Source organism: Lichenostomus cassidix, chromosome 4A, assembly GCF_008360975.1.
Source record: "Lichenostomus cassidix isolate B80296 chromosome 4A, HeHo_3.0, whole genome shotgun sequence".
Taxonomy (NCBI): Eukaryota; Metazoa; Chordata; class Aves; order Passeriformes; family Meliphagidae; genus Lichenostomus; species Lichenostomus cassidix.
This window is the reverse complement of record NC_139485.1, coordinates 7,587,270-7,611,726: the sequence shown is the minus strand read 5'-3', so window position 1 is coordinate 7,611,726 and position 24,457 is coordinate 7,587,270. Positions and strand designations below refer to the sequence as shown.

At 44.4% G+C, this 24,457-nt stretch overlaps 1 protein-coding gene across 7 annotated transcripts in view; it reads left to right on the top strand.

Moving 5' to 3' along the window:
* PAK3 (p21 (RAC1) activated kinase 3) overlaps window positions 1–24,457 on the top strand; it is a 125,292-nt gene that overhangs the window by 70,274 nt on the left and 30,561 nt on the right. For all 7 annotated transcript variants that reach the window (XR_014852207.1, XM_085060351.1, XM_085060352.1 and 4 more), the window contains exon 2: window positions 19,316–19,512. Coding sequence is in view for 6 of the 7 variants with exons in the window: in XM_085060351.1 (XP_084916477.1) it covers window positions 19,338–19,512 (175 nt within the window). In the remaining variant the exon portion in view is untranslated. The remainder of the gene's footprint in view (window positions 1–19,315; window positions 19,513–24,457) is intronic.

Here is a 24,457-nt window from a genome sequence, read left to right as displayed (position 1 = left end):
CCCTGGGAGCTGAACACTGCCTTCCGTGTGCACCTGAAATGGGCAGTAATTTCACTGCTGCATTATACTTAATCCCATCATATTCTTTGGAAATTTATGGATAAGATGTTCAGCACAGGAATTTTGTTCCAGGCAAGTTCAGATACGGATTCAGGTGGAGGCCTTGCACAAGGAGCAAATGAGCTGTGCAGTGAGGTCTGGTGGTGTTTTCTGATCAGGCTGGTATGTCTGAAGGAAGAGTGAGAAGAACTTTGTTTTGACAAAGAGGACATGGAGGCTCTCTGTTTTGTTGGTAGATGCTATTTGTTGACTCTTTTCATAAAATTCTTGATGTAAGAAAGAGCTCCTTATGGTGGAAAGTGTTCATGCCAAGTAAAACAAGAAGAGATGGTGGCTTGAAATAGAATTAAGTATTTCTAGGAGAGCACAAAATGTATTCTATTTTCAATGTGTGCCTTAATACCACATATTAGAGTTTGCTTGATAGCATTTCTAATCAGCAGGCCCTTATCCATTTTCTGCCACTATTAGTTGCAGCTTAATGACACATAATTGTATTGGTTCTTTATCACTCAACTTGCCAAGTTTTTTATCTCTTGGAAGGCAGGATGGAGTGGAGAATTTATTGCCACACTGTCTCTTGATGTTCTGCAATGCAAACACATATTTTGCCAAAGCCTTTGGGAAGGTGCATTATCAGAAACTGTAGGCAATTGCATACCTAGAAGTTGCACACTGCCAGCACTGATCATCTTGCCGAGTCCTTTTAATGTCACATTACACTACATCCACAGGGTTTGGTAAAAAGGAGATTAGTGAGAAAGCTGGATGATAAACACTATTTTTTGATGTGTGAACATACATACACATAAATTAAATTCTATGCCAGCAAGCCATCAAAGCAAAGTTTTTACTGAGGGTTAGGTGGGTAACGAGTAGAGGTGTGTAATTCCTGGGGCACCAGAACAACTGCAGTGTTGTCTTGCTGGGTCAAAGGGTGATGCTGCAGCTAGAGGAGAGTGCATCTCTCCTCCAGCTTCTCCATGGAAGTCAGCATGGGCCAGCTGCTCAACAGGGCACTTGTTGCTGGGGGTGTCTATGTCTTGTGCTGATATGCCTGCTGGAAGAGCAAACTTGAGAACATCTTTCAGAACTGCAAGCACAGCTTCGGCAGCAGAGTAGATGTTTCTTTGGTCTTTTGTTGTACAAAGAATTGAAGGTAATCTGTGCTGTCAGTGTGGGAGGAAGAACCACAGAATCATAGAATGATTTGGGTTAAAAGGGACCTTAAAGACCATGCAGTTCCACCCGCCTTGCCATGGGACACCTTCCATTAGACCAGGTTGCTCAGGGCTCCATCCAGCCTCACCTTGAACAGTCCCAGGGATGGGGCAACCACAGCGGCTCTGAGCAGCCTGTGCCAGGGCCTCACCACCCTCACAGTAAAAAATATCTTCCTGACATCTAATCTAAACCTGCCTTCTATCAGTTTGAAGCCATCCTTTCTTCTCCTATGACTGCATATCCTTGTAAATCCTCTCTCTCCAGCTCTCATGTAGCCCATTTAGGTACTGGAAAGAAGTTCTGGGCTTGTCAGAAAAATGGCAGCAGTCTAACTGTTTCACTTATAAATCCCTTGCTATGAGTGGTGTAGGCAGCCAGTGTAAACGTGCTTGTGCAGCAGCCTTTGCTTTGATCCGTTTTGTGCAATTGGATTGTCAAACTAAGTAGTACTGGCTGCAGGAAGACTTAGGCCAGCATTTAGATCTGTTGGCATTGCAGTTTAGGCTATAGTAAGTAATTTTCTAGGGAGTCTGGCTAGTGTGTTCTGTATTGTCAGTTGGGTGAAGGAGCTGAAGGAAAGGCTGATGAGTTCCAGTAGATCCAAGTCCTGGTGCTCCTGTCCTCTCCTGTCCTGGGAGTTACCATTCTTACAGCCAAGTTGCAAAAATGTCTGTCTCAGCATTTGGTGCTGTGGAGTTGGAAAGTTATCCCAAATCCCTTTGGTGGCACTTCAGGTTAAGTCAGCAGATGATACATAGAAATGGTTTAGTACAGACACATCTTCCTTTCTGCCAGCATCTCTGGGTGAACAGGAGCTTTTGGCAGATGGGCTGCTTCAAACAGTCTCACGGGACGCAGCAATGTCATATGGCTGCCTTTGCATGTTCATAGTGTGTGGCCCTGTGCCCATCTCCAGAACTCTTTTAAAAGGTTCTAGGCCAGGATCACCGTTCCCTTGTTGTAACTCACTTGTTGTAACTCACTTGTTGTGCTTGGAAGAACTGGTTTGTATTGAGTCCAGCATCACGGATTCATACGAAGGGTAGATCCAAATTGCCTGTGGCATGCATGTCAGATACCCACGGTAATAATGGGAAATAACAGCAGCCCCTCATCTTCTACCTTTTCTAAGCATTCCCCACCCATTAATGAATTAATAATCTGCACAGAATCCCTGGGAGGTGACCAGCAGGTTGGTTCTTTGCTGGAGGGAGGTTGAGTGGAGATCTGACATCCTTGGACTCTGGACAGCTCATCCTGTGATACCCTGCTCACTGTGTATACACAGCACCACTCACAGGTAAGTGGAACCTGAGCTCTCCCTGTTATAGGGCCAGGTAGGAGATGGTGCTGTCTTTGATATCTCCCAGAATCTTTTAAAGCTTTTTAGGAAAGAGTGGGAGTGGTAGAAATGCTGTTCAGTTTTCATGCAGGAGTGGAAAAATTGTTCTGAGGAATCTAGATCCTGTGCCTTGCACCTACAGTGCTGGTGCCTGCACTTAGCCCAGGTTTCCCTCTCCTGTTCACAGCAAATTCTGTGGTTTTTTCAGGGGCTCTCTAAGAGAACAGAAATGCTCTTTCCTCTTTCTTTTGTCCAGAGACACATCCTTCCAGAACAGTGGCATATTCCCATGAAAAGATTCTCTTTCAAGCCACTGACATGTAACTTGCTGAAAAATTCATGACCAGCTCCAGTCAGAGACCTTGGCTTTCCCGTGAGCATGGCCTGTGCCTGTCACAGATGCCTTCAGGGAGGCAGAATCTGAAGCACAGGATCAGTCCCAGGTGACCAGGGATTTGTTACAGCATAATTGTAGCCATTGAGAAATGAGGGAATTGAGACACATTATAATTATGCAATTGGCCAGAGTCCCCATGATAAGTCAGTTTCAGAGCAGAAGAGAACATCAGATTCTTGGTATTTTCTCCTGTGCTCCTACACAGGGAGGCAGGATGGGGAAAATCCTTCTGATTTTTGGATTTGATTTGGCCATGGAAGGCTGTTTGAAAGGCCTTAGCTCCAATTAATAAATTATAGAGATGTCAGTAATAGAATTAATTTTTTGGAAGAAATCAGCCACTAAGAGTTGCAGCTGAAGATCAGGGCTGCAAACATGCAGAGGGGATGTGATCAATGTACATAGCAGGAGAATATTCAATAAGGAATGTGACCAGGTGCACCTGACCCTAGAGCTGTAGGCAAGTATTTAATAGTCAGAATATGCAGGTGAACATGTGCAGCAGTACACCAGGGCAGTAGATGATTTTGCTGTCATAGATTTCAACTGACAGTGATTGCTATTCCCTGGAGTCCTGGAGATGCTTTTTACTGTTTAATTCAGAATATAGATTTGATATATTAGGTGCTGTGTGTACAGGGGACTGAACTAGGGCACTCCAGTTGCATTTCTTAGCTGGGGACCTTATAACAGCTAATGGTGAATGCTTTGCTGCAAGAGGAGATGTTTGGGCTCTTGAGGTGGTGGCATGTTTGTTAATTTATATCATTTTTGCATCCATAGCTTTAGTAGGGCAATTTGGAATGGTAATTTGATCTCTGTGCATTGATTTCCTAATTTGTAAGTTCTTTGCAGACTGGTGCCTGTGCTCTGGCTGGCTCAGGTCAGCTGTGTTCAGCTTCTGATGCCGAGGGTCTACCCTTAGTGCCTTTTCTCATTTAGGCTGAAAGGCTGAGAATTTCAGCAGTGGAAAGCCCAGGATTCTGGCCCCTGTGCTACAAGTGTATGATTTGTGTATGATTGGACAAGTGTGTGATTTGTCTAATAAGAATTCACTGATTACTCCAGAAGTGCATGGAGAGTCAGGGATGGCTATTACTGGTATTTACCTGTGTGCTATCCAGGGATTTACTTCAATGTAGCTGGTGAAGGGCTTTATAAACCTGAGATAAATCATTCGTCAGATGCCCAGAATGTTACCATTCTGTATAAATATTTTTTAGACAATGGAAGAAAAATATTTTAAAACACAGAATGTAATACAGGAACAAGAACTGTGAAATGCTGAATTTATTTAGGAGCTGTTGCAGGCTGAACAGAGTCTGAAGATAATAAAATAGTAATAAGCCATGATGTGATGGCCCACATTTTCCATCAGAAGCTTGTTCCGTGTGCACCATCCTGCGTCAGCCCAAATTAGACTTGCAGGTCCCAGGATGAGATGGAGGAGTGTGCCCACTGGTACAGCAGGACTTCATGTCCCTGGCATGCCCAGAAAGCGATACAGGGCTGCCCATTCTGAGCCACGGGCTTTGCCTTCACACTTTCTGTCCTCCCAGGGTTTGTGCATTTATTAGCTGGCAGCTTGGCTTCGGCCCCTGTGGCAGGCAGCCTGCATTTCGGCGTGCGGAGCCTGAGAGATGCCCTTGACTTCGGTGGGAGCAGAGGGAATGCAGCCATTCTCATGGCTGGGCCAAGTGTGTCTGAGTCACAGAAAGGGCAAGCAGCCAGGGCTTTTCCTCACAAAGGCGAGGAAGCTGAATTCATTTAGTTCTTAAAGGAGTGTTTAGCTCGCAGATTGGAAGGGCCCATAGAAATCTGATACAACGTTACTGGACTCTATTCGGATACTTTGGTGGAAATTGAATGAGACTTGAAATGTGTTAAAGTCCTTGCACTTTTAGCTGTAATGATGATGCTGATAAGCAGAATTGAATTAAAGATAATAAAGGAGAGAGCTGTCTTCCCTGTACTGTTACCTGGTTTCTCTTGATAGAAATGTCTGCATCTAGATTATTTCAGGTTTTGTTTTGTTTCCCTGTGGTATCGTAGTCTCTTTAATAAATAATTTGTGGCTCTTTGTGACAATTTTTCTTTACTCCTGAAGAGAGGAGATCCAGTTTCGTATCCCTTTTGGCTTTGAGGTGTGTAGTTGCAAACAGCTTCTACCATGTCTCTTCTTCTTAACATATCCTCCTGTTTATAGTTTTGCCTGCACCCTGGGAGAAGTTTACTTAATGCAAGGTAAATATTTTCTCTCTTCTGGTATATTAAGATTTTAATGTTTTATTTTCCTTCTGATGACAAATAAGAGCTGTTTGAGTTGCAAGAAATTACTAATTTTGAAAAAAATTGTAGTCTCTTAAAAGTGAGTGGATACTTTCATTCAGGTATAAAGACTAAACCGACAGGATAGATGGTCACTGCCTTTTACTAGAGTCTGCTTGTAAGTTTCCCTCTGAAATTTGTCACAAGGGGGGGAAAAAAATCTCTGAACATTTACAGTAGATCCTTGTCTGGTTTTCCACTGTAGCTTTCTCTTGTCCTAGGTCTGTGTGTCTCACTGGTGGGGTGGATCTCTGATCTGCCAAACCATCCTAGCAAAGATTGGGAAGAGTAACTTTTTGTTGCTGTAACTTGTTTCACCCGGGACATGGGCACTCTGATGATCCATATTGTTGACAGAAGTTCTGAGGATGGTGCTGGTTGGTATATCATGGCATTTAGTCTTGCAAAGAGAAGGCAGTGGTTTCTTTCTTGTGATCTGGCCCATCAAGGAGACGGTATTGCATTACTGTCTGTGGCACTCTGAAATCACTTGGAGTCTCCCATTAGAATTAGGTAATAATTTGGTGTATTAATCCACTGTCTTCCACTGGGACATGCACACATCATTCTGTAGTTTCCTTTTCTGTGTGTTGTTGCTGCCATTGGTGACCACCAGGAAGTGCTGAAGGCTGATGCTCTCTGAAGAACAGGGGCAGTTTTCCCTCAGAAGTACTCCATGGAGTTTTCGTGGTCCTTTCTCCTGGCTTGTGACCCAGACAGTGCTGTTGACTAGAAAGGTGTGCATGGACATGTCATGTTCCAGGGAGTGTAGCTGATGGCTCCTTTTCTGTCTGAGCAAATGCACTTCATGAGCCTTAAGGTATCAGCTGGAATTGGACATTTGCTTTCCATACTTTCCATTCTCTTCTTAGGTTTGCTGCTGAGGCATCTTGGTGTTGCTGTGAGCTGCACTGTAGGACTTTGGTACCTCAGAGCTGGGCAGGGAAAAGCAGGCATCTGCCTAAGGCTGTAAATTAGGGAGGAGCTGACAAAATCAAGCCAGTAGCAGAGCAACTTCTTGTGTAGCAGCCTCTTCGAGTGGCTGAAGGGCCAAGGGCTGATGCAGGTCTCCAGCTCAGGAAGAGGCCGTGGGGCTGTGCTGTGTCCCCAGCTCCTGGCTGTGGCTGCCTCCAGCCTTGCCCTGCTTAGGAGAGACAGCAGGATGATGAGCAGCCCTTTGGCTGGGGTGGCACCCATGTCTGGCCAGGTCCCTGCAGTGACCCTGACCCTGCCTGCTGCTGCAGAGAAACCCTTGGGATGGAGGTGCTTGGCCCTGAGCACTGCAGTGTGTGCTGATGACCTCAGATGTTCCCAGACTTCAGTCTGCAGAGCTGCTGCAGCTCAAGGTGCTCAGGGCATCTTTGGCTATTAGAATTTCTTTAAAAGCCTCATAGGTAAAATGCAGGGCCAGGAATTAACTTCACTGGGAATAGGTTCACTCAGCAATGATTCTTAGATCATGGTTAATCTTTGTGGCTGGTAATTTAGTGTGGCTTTTAATTGGTTTAGTCTATTCTGTGGTCTTTCTTTTCTGGTCTAGTTTTTTAATCAAAACCTCTTTTTATAAGGCCTTGTAGGGACATAAATTTCTACAGAAATTATAATCTTTTTTATCAAATGTATTTATCATTTCATGTTTGCACAGTCCCTCTGCCAAGCAGTAGATGGTTCTGTCTGTCAGTTTCTGTTAAGCTAAAGTGATAATACCTCTGATTTTGTGAGGGTTTTTTTATCAACAGCTTGTATTTGCCCACTGATCTCAGAACTTTTTTTTTTATTCTACATCTTCAGCGTTTGGTGGCATTTCTCCCATCTAAGATTGCCTCTTATCACTGCAGCTGGCTCTACAATCCAGCTGGAATCAGATTAATCTTTGATTTAATGGCAGAGCAGCAAATATTGCTGTAGAATGGCTGGCAACTTCTGCAGAGCCTGACTATGAGTCTGCTGAGGTTGTACTGCAGAGATCCTTCTTTCCACAGGATCATCCTCAGGCACTGCATTCACTCTTACTGTTCACATTCTGGAGAAACTGCATTGTGAAGGCATTCTGTTTCCTGTGTGTGTTTATACCCCATTGCTCTGAGCTGAGCCTTGCTCTTTTTGCATCTCTCTGTGCTCTGGACCACAGAGCTTGGATTTTCAGGCAGTCTGTCTGCCTGCCCGGGGTTCCTTTAACCATGTTCTTACTCTGTTTGAATGCTCTTGCTCTCAGGGTCTGTCACTCTCCCACGCTTGCTGGATAGTTCAGGTGGCTGTGCTGTTTGGGGGCATTTCCCTAGAGCCAGATCAGGCTCCTGTCTCATCTGGAACAGTGCATGTTTGGGGCTGTCACCCATTTCACTGGGGACCTTTGATATCCCTTCAGTCACACACAGACCTGGTGACGCACGGCTCTGTAACCAGAGCATTTAATCTTTGCTTCATGATTTTGCCTAAACAATAGTGCCTTTAGACAGGTTCATTTTGTCTGAGATCAGACAATGTATCAGCTGTTCTGGGTTTGGGGTTTTTTTTAGATACTGACCCTGGCAACAGTGTCTTGCTCATTTCTCATCATTTTCTGCCACTTAATAAAAGTACTTCTAGTTTTTTTTTGTGTTTTCCCCTCTCAAGGACAGATCAGTGTAGAGGCTCTGTTCTCACTTCTGTTGACCTTTTAGTCCTAGCAATCCAGCATTTTCAGAGATTTGATATCCCCCCAGTACTTCCTGTTTCCTCAGCTCATTGGAGGTATTTTGTTGTTCTTTTTCTCTTCTTCACTTGCTATCTAGGTTGTTGATGCTGCATTGCATGTACTGTGTGCTGACTAACAACATGATTGCTGTCAGGTTTCTGAAACTAACCTGGCTCTTTATTAGGTTCTTTAAAGTCTGATGCGTGTGGCAAAATAGAAGCAACCTCTCATCTACATTAACAGCAGGGGAGACAGCCAAGTTCCTCACAGAACAAGAAAGGACACACAAAGACAGTGAGTAACTTGTCTGAGGTTATTTGTGAAGTCTGTGGCAGGTGTCCCATGCTTGTACCCTCAGCACGTGGCTCTGCCTATCAATATGTTCTGCAAGGAAACAAAACAAGAGGCAAATCCCTGCTCCTCTGCCCTGGTGAGGAGCAGCTCCAGGCACTGGTCTGTACTGAGGGTGCTGTGAGCTGAGGGTGCTGTGAGCCTAGAGGCTGGCAGCATGTCCCATCTTCCCATTGCTTCTACTGTTACTCCTGGAATGGGGTCTGGGAAGGAATGTGCCTGTGCTGTTCACCGTGGATGTGGATATCTTGTAGCCAGGTACCCATTTGAGGCAGCAGTTGTGCTGAAGAGCAGCAGTTTGCTTCTGACTGTGTATTTGTGGAAATGCTTTTTACAGTTCCAAAATTCAGCTGGAGTTTGTTTGTACTGGGAGTGGGACATGTTGGGACACAGGCCCATTGAAGGTCCCAGCTGTGGTTCTGTATGAAGCAAGCAGGGAGACCTCCCATCCTGTGTGTGCTCGCCAAGCTGGAGGGTCAGGAGCCATCTGTGCCTGGGTGCTGTGTCACTGCAGCTGGAGTGCTCCTCGCTGGCCATGTCAGTGCCCTCACACCATCTCAGCAGGCTGTGTGTCCGAGTGCCCTCCTGGGATCTGTGCCTGGGAGAGCAGTGCACCTCCAGAGCCTTGGCCCTTGTTTGTATTGACTGAGGAATAAAGACAGGTAGAGGAGCTGTTAAGGTTTTCTTGGGCACCTTCTCTCCTTGGGCGCTACTTCTCTAATGTCCTCCCTATTTCTGAGCTTGCTTTTCTTCTGATAGAACATATAACAATGCAGCTATCATTTTGTGCCTCATAAAATCCTCAATTAATGTACTTCTGTTTTCTTTAAAGCCTGAAGTTGTTGTAAATAGAACATAGGGGTGTCAGACAGTAGTAGACTTCGCCCAGCAGCAGAGTAAATGTTGATGGACTGTTTTAAGAACAAGTTTCTTTGAAAAGCCTTTATGCCATAAATCTGACGTGTGTATGGCACAAGGAGTCTATTTTGGGTCCTGTTGTTGTCCTCTTTCTTCTTCCCTTGCTCTTTTGTTTACTTTTTCTGTGCATTTTGATGGTTTCTTATTTTTGGTGCCTTCTTTGACCTGATAGAAGATTGCATTAGTATCAGCTGCTGCTCTGGGAGTTGGTACTTTTGTAGGGATTTGCAGTAGAATCTCAGGCTGCTTTAGAATTACTTACTGAGCAGTGGAGGCAGTTCCCTTTTACAGGAGCTGGTGCAGATGGCTCCACACATTCTGGACAGAGATCTTGAGATGAGGGTACCTGGTCTGCTGGGAGTGGAAATGTCTTGGCTCTTGTCTGCTTATTTAAAAAACTTTGTGTCCTTTTGCACCAGTGACTCGCAAAAGTACTCCCACATTCTGCAGACAAGGCATCTGTGGTTGTATTGAGAAGTTCAGTGGTTTGTCCTAGCAAAAATTTGTGGGAAACAGGAATGAATCCCAGAAGTGTGAATACCTGCCAGTTGCTCTAACTAGGATTTGTAGCTTGTGCAGTCTCCAAAACCAGAATGGTCCCTGCTGGCTCAAGTATTCTCCCACACAGGGACTGAGGCCGGGGTGTTCTGGGTGCCATCACCTTTGTGGGCTTTTTGTCCCATTCCAAGCCCAGTGTCCTTACCTTGGTGGCTGGAGACTCTCTGCAGGAAGCTATGGACAAGTGCAGAGAAATTTTGAGTCGATCCCCAAACACCTTTATTTTTTCATTTAGGTCATAAGAGGACGGTGAACTGTTTTCCTGTTGTAATGTGAAGTCAGGCAAGAAGGAATCTCCACTGCTCCACTACTCTGGAGCAGAAGATTATTTTTTGAGCAATGAAGCGTTAAATGCTGAATCCCTGTTTAAGCAGTTTAAAAATATCATACCATTGTGGTAGCTGAGAAAACAACAGATTTTGTGTGTGGATCTTGTTTTGCTTTCCGCACATAGGTGTCATTTCTTCCCTGACCTATTTAAGAATAGCATTTGTACATTTGTTCTCCTAATCTTCCCATCCTGCTGCTCTGGAGCCAAGGTCTTGCTGGCAACTAGAAATAAATAAGTGCATGCAGCAACTGCTCCATTTCCCCCCCTGCCTGCTCCAGATCCATAATACCCCCAAGGTAGATAGGCCATTACGCACGATAAGATCACTAACATAGCAGGTGAATATTAGATATATGAAGTTAGTCAGCTGTAAATAAAAAGCCTGGCAAAGAATAAAAGGCAAAATGTTGTCCCTGAGGAAGTACATGGGGATATGATGCCTTCCTGCCCTAGTGCCCTAAAGAGTTGATGCAGGATCGGGACCATATCCACCTCCCAGGTGAAAGGCATGGGGCAGCCTGAGCTTTGCCCTTTCCTTCCTTGGAGGTAGGAGCTGTGTCCTTCCAAACATACCATAATACCTTGAGAAGATTGGTACAGCAAATCTTCTCATGTGCTGTTGATCTCTGTCTCTGGGATTTGACAGTTTCAAGTCCATCCCATGCTCTCCTTTTTAGTGGTCTTTATCCAAACCCAGTAGCTACATCCAAAAGACTCCCTGTTCTTTATTTTTGCTTCTTGCAGTGTGGATTGTCTCCCAACTCTGCCTGGGAGTCCTGGGTTGGCCTTGAGTTAGGTATTTTAAATGTTAGATTTATCCTCTGACACAGGGGTTTAGTGTTGTTTGCTACAGCAAGTTTCTCAGCTAAGGACTGCAAAGGCAAAATGAGCTAAAAGTTGACTGGAAGGTGCTAGAAATGGCAACTGTCTGTAATTTTCAATTACTGCATTATATTCGTGCTTCCTTGTCTCTCCTAGAGTTCTGTGATGATGGTTGGCTTGGCCTGCATGTGTCTAGTGAGCCATGGGCCAGTGATTTATCAGCATGTTGTTGTAGTCAGGACAGGTACCTCCCCTCCTGTTGCCTTCCTGGAGAGCTGCACACATCTGGAGGCAAAACCAGCTCTTGCCCTGCCTGTGGGGACCATTGCAGGGAAGAGAGCTGTGGCTGTTTCTCTGGTGAGCACCGTTAGTGTGGGCTGGAGTGGTGCTAGGGGGTTCAGTGGGTCATGTTTATCATGGCACACCTTCTGTGAGTGTGTCAAGTAGAGAATAAACCGTGGAAAACCAGAGAAAGCAGCAACACCTGCAGAGAATATGAGGAACAGGGAAACTGGTCCTTTACTCTTTTTTCCCTTTCTTCTTCTTCCAAATTTTGGTTGTTTTTTAAATTTTTTTTCAAATGTAAACAAAATTAAAAACATAATAGGCAAGATGCCAAGTGGTTTATTAAAAGCAGCCTTAGTGCACTAGCTGGAATTCAGTAGGAGTTTTAGGATGCCCAAAAATATGAACTCAAGGATTTTTTCATATATCTAATTTTTATTGTGGAAGTCCAAGCAAGAAGAGGCTTCCTTTGACTTACAAGGTAAGAGAAAGAACAGTGATGGGAGCAAGCTTACATCTGCCAAACCCTGTGAGTGCTTTGCCCTTGTTTCTGGTTTTTAGCCTGGGTGCAGCTGTGGTTCAAATTCTGCTTGAGAGTGACGAAGTTCAAGCTCCTGTACAGGTGGTTCGTGGTGCTGTCAGCCTTTCCTGTGCTGCAGCAGGACAGGCTGTGTGAGTAGGACCTGGGATGTCTGCCTGGGAGTGCTCTGGGTCTGTTTTAAGGTGGTGCAAGTCATGGGGTATGTGGGTGAATGTCGCTTTGCTGAGAGTGTAGACAGAGCCCACTGTGTGGTCCTGTGTATGGAAGTTGGAGACAAGCCCTCCATCCACATGGATGCATGCTGGAGAGGCACAAGAAGTGGGAAAGAGCAGATTAGAGGTAAGAAAACATGGTAGTGAGACTCACAAGCTGTCAAAGACCAACAGAAGAACTGGCAGTTCAACCTGCACGTCCTGAAGCTGTGTTGACAGAAGAAAGCAGAGTCTTCATGACAGCATGAAGTGGTGACATGGCCCTTATGTGGTTCCAGATACATTGGTGTAGGAGAGCTTTGTATCTTCTGCAGAAAGAGACATGCAGGATGTGTAAAAGATGACGTTTGCATTGATGCAATACCACAGCATGATTTTTCCTGGGCTTTTCTCATGTATAGGTGGAGCGTGTGGGATAGCCTGCTACCTTGCTAGGCTAATGTAGATTCACCTTTAACATGCCTTTACCAGAGAAGAGAGAAGGGGTGAAATTTTTGTGCTGAGTTGCAACGGTTGGGGTCTTTGAATGCAACAAGAGTGTGCTTCCCACTGTATTAATATGAGTATTGTTCTAACCCTGACAGATCAATAATTCAAGGTGCTATTGCACTCTTAACTGTTCAAGGAGCAGGCCCAGATCTGGGTTTCCTGGACCCCTTTGGGCCCTTGACTGGTCAACTGAGTGAGCCACAAGTGTTCAGCTTGAATCTGCCAAAGCTGCAGCAACTTGTTACAGAGCCTTCCTGTGGCAAGGGATTGCTGCCCATGAAGGTGGGTTGGAGTCAGACTGGTCCTTTTAATTATCAGTAGCTCACAGTAGGGGCTGTTGTCTGATACCTGATCTTGGACACTGCTTCAGGATTAACTCCTGGTTGCTAACTCAAATTAGAACTCAAACCGTTTATCTTGGCTGTTTTGATCTGAAATTTTTATTTTGGCAGTCGTGATGTTGATGTCTCCATTAAGTAGCTTTTCTTTTGCATTTGAGTTGTCCTAGAGAACAAAAGTGAACCTGAGACTTAAGCTCTGAACTAGGAATAATAATGGAGAATTATTTCAGTCTATCTGCAATGGTTTAAATCCACATTTCATTTCACTCAGGCTGTTTCCTGTGTAGACAAGGGCAAGGGATGCAATCCTGTGGAATGTGGGGTATTTGAGAGGCACAGTTGATTTTGAGGCATCTTTTCCAGCTTTGTGGAAATTTGCCCTTCAGCTGTGTAAATAAAAAACAAAACAGAGAGTGGATTTTTTTTGTTTTCCTCTTGCATATAAGTGCCTTTTCTAGGTACTTTTTCATAGCTTCTTATCTATCCCAGAGAAGTGTTCCCCATTACATTAAAATAAAAAATAAAAGGGCTGTGGTGTCCTTCACTTCTTTCTCCTTTAGCTGCTTCTGGAGTGTCCATTTCTCTGTCAGTCTCAGCGTGTCTCCAGACTGAGTAGCTAAGAGCACAACCTTTTTGTTTCAAACCATGATTCAAAGACACATGACAAAAATACCCATGTAGCTGTCTGGGTTTGGGTATGAGTGGGTGGAGGTGCTGGTGGCTCTTACCAAGGCAGTCAGGAGAGTGGAAGCTCTCCCCTTGCTCTGTCTGGGTGGCAGAAGCATCCTTGTGATCCAGCTGGCTATTCTGCATTGTCAGGGTATGTCCGTGCCTTTGTCATGTGAAGCAAAGTCACTTTTCCTGTCAAAATAGTCACCACTTTACAGGCCACCTTCTGATGGTGCAATGCTGCGAGTACTCACTTCATGTAACCTGTAGGAATGTACTTCCTTTCCTTGCTGTGCTGTGGTGAGGTGTAATTACTGAATGCCTGGACAAGGTTTAATGGGGAAAGCTGTTTCCCTGCCCCACACCCTGTGTACACATACTTCTTCCCCTCCCAGGTCACGTAACCATCCCAAAGCTCAAGTGGTTTAGTAAGTGGCCAGGATCCCAGCAGGAACACAGTTTGAATGGATTGCTTTTGTTTTGATGTGATAAAAAAACACCCACAAAGAAAATATGTTGGGCTAGGGGTGCTCTCCAGTGGGGTGGAGAGGAGCTCTCTGGTTTTTCTTTCACAGTGTCCCACAGCTATGCCGAAGCCTCAGCACTCTTCTTCATGTTATCTCACATTAAGCACTGGTTAAGCACAGCCCTTGAATGCACACCTAATTTTTAACATTGCTGGCTTTACTGTGCAGAAGTAATTCCATGTTCTGCTTTTTTGGGACCACAGCCTGAAAAGCCACAGCTTTGTATGGAAGGGGAAAGTGAGAAAACCTGGGCAAGTCTCAATACTAGTTGCACTTGGAAATGTGAACCTGTGTGATTAGCCATGAAACCTCTGTACTGGGAGTGGGTATGGGGTGCTGGGAGTGGGTATGGGGTACTGGGAGTGGCTTTGGGGTACTGGCAGTGGGTACGGGGTACTGGGCATCTGCAGAGCAGCAGTTCCACTGTGTGGAAAGAGGCGCGTAAAGCAGGTGGGCTGAGGGGTGTTGCTAGATTAGTCTGATGCATTTTGTAAAGTGTTGCCTCTGGTTGAAGTGGCAGCTTGCAGAGGAAGAGTTGAAGAGTTGTGGAAAGAAATGCAGTTAGATAGATAGGTTATGTGTTTGAAGAGGGGAGAGGGATTCTTGAAGGCCATGAACTGAGAAATGCTGTCAAATGTTAATTAAGCAAGGGGGAAAATATGTTTTCAGATTATTTCCATTAGTTTTGACAAGCTTCACTGTTTCAGTTCGTTCCCAGCTCTGAGCATTTAACTGAGTGATTCAAGGTCCAGACAAAGGACATAATGATTTAAATTTGAAGAAATGTTTAGTCAAAACCATTAATTCCATGGCTACTGCATGAATATACCTTCTGTCATTGACATTATTGCTGCAAGTGCACTGGCAAGAGGGAATTTTAAACCAGTATTAGTAAGTCACTAAGTAAAACTCTTAATGCTGCAATTCCTCATAGAAGTTTGTTTATCCCATCTCAGAATGGATGTTTCCATTCCAAGTTCTTGTGACCAAGGTAGTTTTACTTGGATACAACCTGAATTCAAAATATCCCCTCCACACAGAGAGCTTCTTATGAACAGCTAGCTCAGAAGCCAAAAGTTACTTGTAGCAAGTACAGAGGATAATTTCTGAATAAATGAATATATTGGAGGAAATCATAAGCTGCTTACAGGGTGTTTGCAAACAGGAACAGAGAGTACATTCATAAAAGAAATTACTCAGTTTGAATAATTTCTTCAGCTCAGAGCATGTTTACCTGGCTGTGAGGGGAATGGGGAAGTTTAATTGGCAGATGTTTGTATTGTGCTTTGAGACAATTGTATGAAAGGGAAGCGTTCTTGTTGTTTCTAGGCTTATAATTCCTTCGGTAGTTTGGGTGAATGCAGCCTTTTCTTCAGGGTTGTATAAAGAAGGGGTGCGGTGGTTGTTTTGCAACACGTGCATGGGGGAGGTCCTAGAAAAGATGTCTTCACTCCGAAAGGGACCCTGGCTGTGTCTGCCCTGCCTGCAGAGCCAGCCCCACACACCCACCCACGGTCTGCAGGTACCCAGGGTGGGAGCAGCTGAGCACAGACTGCCTGGGGGTGTTACAGACCCTGAGTACCCAGACAGAGTTGTCTCTGCTTCAGCTGATGCTGAATATGGCCCTTTTTATAAAAAAGACCTCAGTATTATATTTTAATTTAACCAAGTTTTGCAGAAAAGACAGTTAATAGCTTTCACAAAGTGAAACCATGACTGTATCTGTTCTGTCCAACTCACCATCTGCTCTTTAAAGAAGCTGTAAGCAAACTGCAAGTAAACATGCAGGTGTAGAAGAGCAGATACAGGTCTGAACTGGGCTGGGATGTACTCTGTAAATACCTTAACAAAGTGTCTCAGTACTCAATATCTAGAGAATCCTTCTCAGTTACATCACCATTGATTTTTGGAAATGGATGAGTGTCACTGGGACCAAAAGTTGGCCCATACAACTAAGTAATAAATATCTTTTTGCAGGAAGTATATTTATAAACAAAGAGGGAGCCTTGGATCTTCAAGTTACATTTGCAAAGCTATTGCCTGAAAATTGGCATGGTTCCTTCCAGTCAAGGGATCTTGGAGACAGTTTTGCTGTATCACAAGCTGCAATAGTATCTCTGAGGCTTTGAAAATGAACACCAGTGTCTCTGCAAACAGGATATTATTTGTGAGTTTTAATTGGAACCAGTCATGTCTGAATGCTGCAGACTTTGAAATAGCAGGGCTAACCCAAGAAAGCTATTCAAGATCTATCCACAGTGTTCCCCAGATACACAGGGGTGAAGAGCTTACTGAGATCAAGGCCCAGCATGAGATTCTGCTCTGAACTTGAACTGAATTGAACAAATCTTCTGTGTGTGTATATGTTGTTTTGAAGACATTTGGGTGCTTCAAATATCTTCCTTCCTCTCCTCCCTAGCTTGGCAAGAACTATATGCAAAAATATTACAAGACAAGCTTTTGTAGAGGGGGAATTGAGTCACAGAAAAGCTGAATGCCATATATTTAAAGTCAGTGTTTGTCTTCTCACTTAACAAAACTGCTGATTGGAAGAGGTGAGGAGGAAGGAAAGGGATGCTGGATCATCTTCTATAATCTTGTAATAGTTTTGAAGAAGCAACTGACCTGCCCGAGAATTTAATTTTAGCTTTTGCCACTTGGCTGGGAAAGCTCTAGCTAACATGCCCAAATACACTGTTGTATTTTGGTACAACATCGTCTCTTTAAATACTTACTTAAAGCCAATGAGCAGTGAAAAGAATTTTCTCTGGAAGTAGGTAGCTGTTGGTCACCTGGCCTCTTTGTTGCACAAGTGTGATTATCAAATTTCTTTTAAAAGGGTTACCAGCACTGCCTTGGTTGCACTAATGGGGTCCTTGAGGACTGAGATGAGGAAAATCCTGTTGAATTGTACTCTCCATTCTCTTGGTGAGCACCAGCTGGCCTCTCCAGAAGCTGTCCCTGCTGACAGCCTGGATGGCTCTCACAGCCTTGGTGGGGTAGGGTCAAGTGTTCTGGTAGCTGTGTTGTTTTAGCCTGCAAAACAACCAAAACAAACCAGCACAAGCCTACCAAAAAAAATGCACCCCAAAACCCCCAAACGATGAAGAAAAAGTCTAAAGAAAAAAGAGACAGAACACCAGAATTTGATGGACTGAATGTATGGATATGCCATGATAATTTCCAGTAGACAGAAAGTAGGTTTTGATGGAGTTGGCCTATGCAGAGCAAGGCTAGCAGGACCAAGGACTTATTATTACAGGAAAACCTGGCCCCAGAACAGAGTATAACTTGAGCTATCTGCTATTGACATTTCTCTGCAATGTAAACCTGAGAGTTTTCTCAGCTTAATACTTCTTATTGCCCCTCCATTCTTTACAGGTTTTCTCTAGGTTTGGGTTGGAGTAAATCAGTGCAAAACACTTACAATATGTAGTCTTATGTGATAGTGAATGTTCTTTTGTTATGAGGCAGTGGTACATGGAAAATCTCAAAATTAGAATGAATGGAAGAGCAGATAGATTCCTCTGATCAGGAAAACCATAAATTTTAAGTCTCTTGGTGTGTATTGCCTTTGTGGTTTGCTTTAGTCTTGATTTAGAGCAGCTTTAGAAAGTTAATATCAACCGTTAAACCTTCTAGGCTATCTTCCCCCCTCTTTTTTCTTTTTTTTTCTGGTTTAGGAGTGAATAAAAGAGCTTTGTACAGTTCTTGAAACTGAGCCTGAAACAGCTCTGTACAAAATATAGTGTTCCTTTCAAAATCTTGGAAATAATTACATCATAGGCAAATAGGGCCAGAAACTGTTAATAGTATTCTTTGTGGGATGAAATCCCATGGGAGGACATATTTCAGCAGACTGGCATTGTTTACAAATAGATGCAGTGACAGATACAGTTGTCCCATTCTGAGGGACAACTGAAACTGTGGCCTATAATGGACTTCTCAGAATAACTGCCTTGCTTTTGATAACAAACTGAAAATGCGCCCTGGTGCTCCTGTGGTCAGCCTCACGCTGACCATTCTGGAAGTGAAGGCTGTGTTTGGCACTGGAGAACTATTTGTAGGTAGGTTAAAGAGAAAATAAAAGCCTCTCTTGCATAAGCTCCTGGTATTTGAAATTGCTGGAGGAACAAGGAGCTGTGTCCAGATGTCTCTGCTGGGCTTCATAAGCTGGAAACTCTGCATAGAAACCTGGGCATCATGGGCATTCCCTTCACCAGGATAACAAACACAGCATGTGTGGATCTCCCTGTTACCTTACCAGAGTTTTCATTACTGGCTATCCACCCCCACCTTCCTTACTAGAAAACCTTCTGCATTTCAGGATGGAAGTCACAAAGATTAGTAATATTAACTGTTTGACCTCAATCTAGAAAAGCATTTAGCTCTCTAGGTAAGTAGGCTAGTCTGTGCTTGAAAACTAGATTGGCAGAAGCTCTGGTCTGGGTGCAATTACAGCTGTTCCTGGGTGATACAAAGCTTGTTACTGCCTGTGTATGTGCTGCTGCAGGAGGGTGAGCTGTGTTCCTCCATCACCAGAGCACGTCTTTACCTGGACAGTGGAACTGTGTGGGCAGAGCCTTCTCTTGAGGACCAGACACATGCTGGAGACTGTGGTTTGCTCTGAAGGATCACTTATGCTTTCCCAGGTGGTGTGGTCCAAATGACAAACACACCTTTCTCTCTGACAGCTGCCTCCAGTACATGACTCCGTTAGTTAGAAGTGTGTGATCTTCTCCATGCCTTTAGTCCTGAAGGCAAAGCTGTAGAGAGCAACACCTGATCAGTGGCTGCCTGTGGTTCAGTGTTACCTGCAGTTACAGGTGGAGGTGAGCAACCACATGGTGTAGGGGAAGTCTGGCAGTTCACACAGGCTGAGCCTATGGGTAGACATCCTCTTTGGATGGTGAACACCACACTGATCTACCAGCAGAGCAAGTGTTTGAGCTCTCCTTAATTTGCTGCAGGGAAAAGATGCCTGAATAGGTCAGGTCACTAATTTAACACAAACCAGTTGAAGGCAGCTGGGAAGGTGCTCATACAAACTCCTCCCCTGATGGAGGTGAGCAGCTGGGGTCAGTAGTGGATTCAAGTGCATGTTTGTGAATCAGGATCTCCAGGATCCTTACTCCATGCTGTATGTGCTAGGGAAAGGGCTGGGAGCAGCTGTTGCTAGAGTTTTCAGCTGTGTGTCCATGGGATCCTCCCTTGACATGCATGTTTTGTGTTGTGCTTTGCAGGAGGCTGTGAGGGCTGCTGAAGATGTCCGATAGTCTGGATATTGAAGAGAAACCTCCAGCTCCACCGTTGAGAATGAACAGCAACAATCGTGATTCTTCAGCACTAAACCACAGCTCAAAACCGCTTCCCATGGCCCCTGAGGAGAAGAACAAGAAAGCCAGGCTGCGCTCCATCTTTCCAGGAGGAGGGGATAAAAGTAAAGTATCAGCAGTGTGGATGGGTGGCTCCTTCTCTGGGCTTTCTGGTGGTCATTGGTTTTGCGTTTGCTTTCTGCCGCTGTTCTCTTTCTGTTTCAGTTGCAGGCCATGGTACCAAAGCCTTCTGTTCCAATTACTCTAGAAACACTTTTCAGAGGAGGAGGAGGTGTTCAGTCAGTTACTTTCTTGTCTACGAAAAGACACTAAAATGTGCACACATTGTGCAACTTGCCTTTTAAAAATAACTTTATAGTTAATCTGGGGAATCCTTTCCTTTGATTTTGCTTTGCATTAGCAGTAAATACAGAGATGAGGTTGTGTACTTGTGAAAATACATTCGCAGAAGTGAGAGGGCAATATGCCTGACACTTTGGGGGTTTTAATGCACTTACATTCCAGGAACAGGAGCAAGGGTCTTCTTGCTTGTTGCTTTTGCAGTGCAAGTGGGCACAGAATGGCTTGGTTTAAAACCTGCTAGGTGTGGATGCAGCAAGAGTCTTTTAAACATGCAGCAAACAGCATTTCAGTCACATTTCAGTTGCATTCTTTTAGACACATTTATGGAAAGGAGTGTGTTTTGAGTTAGTGTATTTGCAGGTTTAAGGGAAGGGATCTTCTTTGTTTCTAATGCCATGGGAACTGATGGGCTGCACCCGCAAGGCTGATGTCACTCTGGATTATCTTTGAAAGGCTGGGGTCACTGTGGTATGTTGTTAATGATGGAAACAAAGCAAATGTCACATCTGTCTTTAAGAAGGAGGATCTTGGGAAGTGCAGGCCAGCCAGTCTCACCTTGGTCCTTGGGTAGGTGGTGGAGAAAATCCTCCTGGAAACCATTGCCACACAAATGAAAGATAAGAATGTGGTTAGGAACAGTCAGCATGGATTTGTGGAGGGGAATTCATGCTGAGCTATACTGACAGCCTTTTACCTTGAGATGACAGGCTTGGTGGTGAAGGGAGAGCAGTGGTTGTTACTTCTGCTTTAGTAAGGTGTTCAGCAGAGCTTCCCACAGTATCCTCACAGACAGACTGATGAAGTACAGTATAGGTAAGTGTACAGTGAAGTGGACTGAAAGCTGGCTGAAATGCTGGGCTCAGAGGTTGTGGTCAGCACGAAATCCAGCTGGATTTCAAGAGTGATTCTGTCAATGTCCATCAGTGTCCCTCCAAGGAGAGCTCAGAACTGGGGAACTGCAGTCATTCTCTTGGAGCTCCAGTTCACCCGTGCTGCTTGGCTGCCCCATTCATGAATCTTCATGAGGTTGTGTGGAGCAGTTGGAGATTGTCTGGCATTCAGAACTCCTCGCAGGCAGTAGAAGGCACAGTGGCAGCCCCATTCCTCAGGCAGACCTGGCCAGTTCACTCTGCAGAGTGTTCCCCTAAATGTTTCCTTCTGGGAACAAAATTAATTTTCAATTCATCCTTTTTAAAGGCCAGAATGAAAGTCTTTTCCCAGCTTGCTTAATTCCTGGACAGACTTGGGTCATTTCTTCCCCTGAGTGCTAGCAGGATGGTATTATCCCTCTGTGAGGAAGCATTTCTTAAATCGGAGATGCTGTGTGAAATGCATGCAGAAGAGGGGAGACCCAGAAACAACACCTCCTGGAAATGATCAGTGACATTAAAAATGTAATTAAATAGCAGTCAGAGCAACCTTAGGGAACATACAAGTGTCATGATTTTAAATGTGACCATGAAGAAAAGTCAGGTAAGATTTATAGCTTAATTTGGTTGGGTGAAAGAATAAATGGAGGAAGTTTAGCTTGACTGGCCAAGTCCCTTGAGGTAGTTTCACTGCAGGATTGGTTTGTGGGTCAGGGTATCAGCTGGACTTCATGTGTTTCACAGGCTCTGTGACACATTTTTTGAGACTCCTGCTTATAAAACAGGTGATTGATACATCTGCTGTAATCTGGTGCAGTGCTTTGCAGCATCACAATGTTAAATCCATAGTTCATCACTGGTGCAAGTAAATAGATTGTGAAGAAAACACCACTGCAGGGTATTTCTGCCTGAATCTGCAGGAACTTCATTGTCTTTGATTTGCTCACCAGACAGGAGGGATGTGAGGATGGATATGGTACAGTGTGTTCTCTCCAAGGCTGTGGTGTGTGCCAGGACTGCTGTGCCTGGGCACCAGGAATCTTTCGCAGTCACTTCCCTGCTGGAGTGCAGCATTTTCAGTTAGAGTTTGAGCACTTGTGTTTAAAACCTTGTTTTGGCAAGCCAGTGATGGCTCTGTGGAGCCCTTATGTGCATCTACAGTTGAAAAAAACATTTAGGCAGTAGTGTCCTGTCCCTTCCCAGAGTGGCTGTCCACCTTATCTTCCTTGTATAGCTCCTCTCGCTCTCATCTCTGGGCTGAGGTACCCCAATTCCTGGGGGCAGAAAGCCAAGGCTGACAACTGAAATGAGTTTCCAGTGTCACTTGGGCAATCCATGTGGAACAAAGAGCTGAACATGTTCTGCTGAAGCTGTGAAATTGGCCTTCGTACCTCAGAGATAATCATGGTGATGGGAGCCCCAGTGGAGTTCACAGCAGTAGTGCTTCATTCAGCAGAGGTGTTACCTCAGCAGAACAGAGAGCAGAAACAAATGACTTGGTTCTTGCAGTTGTTTGGTACAGGCTTGTTCTTCTTTCATTAAACCACTAGTAACTGCTGTGAAATAAATTGCTGCTGTGTGCGCACTGGGGGCTCCGTGAAGGCTCTGTAGAGCATTTGGCCTAAAGAAATCAGAGGGAGGCTGACCTGCCACAGCTCAGATGCCCTTTCAGAGGTCCATCCACCTGAAGTTCCTGGGTGAATGATACCACTTCCATTGAAGCTGCTTTAGACTTGGCTGCAGATAGGAGCAGAGTCTGGCCTTTAGGCATCTGGTTGCCTCCTGTACAGAAAAACAAGAAAAGAGGGAAGGAGAAAAACCCAGCAGAGTAAAGATCAAGGGAGGAGGAAAAAAGGACAAGACTACTGGAGTGGGACAGGAGGAGCAGAGCTGGAAGGAGGATGGGAAGACAGGTGTGAGTGGCAGTGGAAGGGACAGGGAATGGAGGAAAGCACAGAGTGAGTTGAAGAGGAGGCGAGCAAACAGGAGGGCGTAAGCATGAGGTCAAACCCTTCCTGTCTCTGAGAAAAGCTGCCACTTAGCTGAGTCACATTTTTCTCCCAAACAACTGCTCTTTTAACATAATGATGATGGTGATGCAGACTGTGGAAGACAGAACAATCTTTCCTTGTTCTGTTTTAATCTGTCGTAGGTGCTGAGGTGGTGTGGAGGCCCTCATGGCTAACTCTGTGCAGCAGGAGTGTATTGTGAAGGGCATTTACAGGAAAATCAAAGAGGAATGTTCAGTACAAACCCCTTGCATCCAGTCAGTGCTTCAAAGAAGTCATGCCGTTTCATGTCATTTTGCCATCTTGTGTGAAATAGAAATTATTTGATTTGCAGGGCCCAGACAGAAGTGTCAAAGTTTTTAGACTGGGGAGAGGTGAGTGTGTTGTAAAGAGATGTTTAATTCTATATTTCATTTGTAGTTTACCAGCATTTGGACCATAGGTATTATATCACAGTCTGGTAGGCACAGGTCCATGAAGCAAATGAGCCAGATCTTGGGGAATGAGCTGGAACACTTGTCCTCCAGCAGAAGAGTCCTAAAATGGACAAGTGGTGCTTTGATGGAATGTTTTATATAATCCTTTATTTCACTTCTAGATTTGGCTGCTGCTTTGAACTGAATTTGATAAACCTTTAACAATAATTTTCACTGCATTTGCTTGCAAATGATTAAGTAGAAGAAATCAGCTTTGTTATCTACACAGAGATGACATCTTCTAACTGGCAACATGTGTCCTGAAAATTAAACAACATGATCTTAGCAATAAAAGATGGGGAAAGTCTTTGCATTTGTATTTGATCTATTGCTGCTATCTTTATTGAATGCTAAATGAAAATATTTCATCGATGATCATTGTGTAGGGATGTGCTGCACAGACGAAAGATGACACTTACTTAATGTGGATAAATGCAGCAATGCAGGGAAAGGATTAGAAACATTCAAAATAGGCTATAAGTACAAAGAGCAGAGCATCTTCCACCTAAAGAAGGCTGTAAGGTGGAGCAAGATGCATGCAAATAGAGGTCTCATGGAGCTACTGACTGAGCAGAGACAGACCTGGACTGGGAGGGATGCTGGTACATAGTGAGTCCAGGCTTGGATGAGACCCCCTAGGTGAGCCTATGGAGCTGGCAAACATAATATTAAAACACTGCAGGAAAGTGAAGGCGGCTTCCCTCAGCCTTCATTTCACTCATTCTTTATCAGGGTCAGTAAAGCTGGGCTGAAGTGACATTTGTCAGCAGTCAGAAGCGCAGGAGATGGATGACCACAAGGGATGTTACTTTCAAAAGGTTGTAAAGAGGGAGGGAGATGAGAAGCATATGGAGGTTGACTGACTTCCAAGTCTGCCTGCTTAAGTAAGATACTCCACACTCTGGGAATACTGGTGAAGTGATTTAAAAAGAAAAAAAATCTGGAGACTAATAAAGCCTACATTTTATGATTATATGTCTTACTTAATTGAGAGCTCAAATGAAGCTTTTCCAAAGGCATTTATGGGATTCTGTTGCTGGGCAGATTCTGTGTTTTCTAAAACAGAGCTGCTGTTTCAGCCTTTTACTGAAGAGGAGTCACCTCCTGAGCTGCTGGTTTTTACAGAACCTGTAGGAAAAATGGTTATCTAGAAAAACCTTTCCTCTCTGATTTGGCTGATTTTAAAATGCATTCAAACCATATTGGAGAAAAGACACACAGACACATACGTGTCCTACGTGATTTACTTCTGCAGGAACCCACAGTGTGAAGTCAAACAGGAGCTTGTTTCAGACATAAAAATTAAAAACAAGAACTCAAAATAGAAATCATACTGGTTAAGGATAGCCTGAG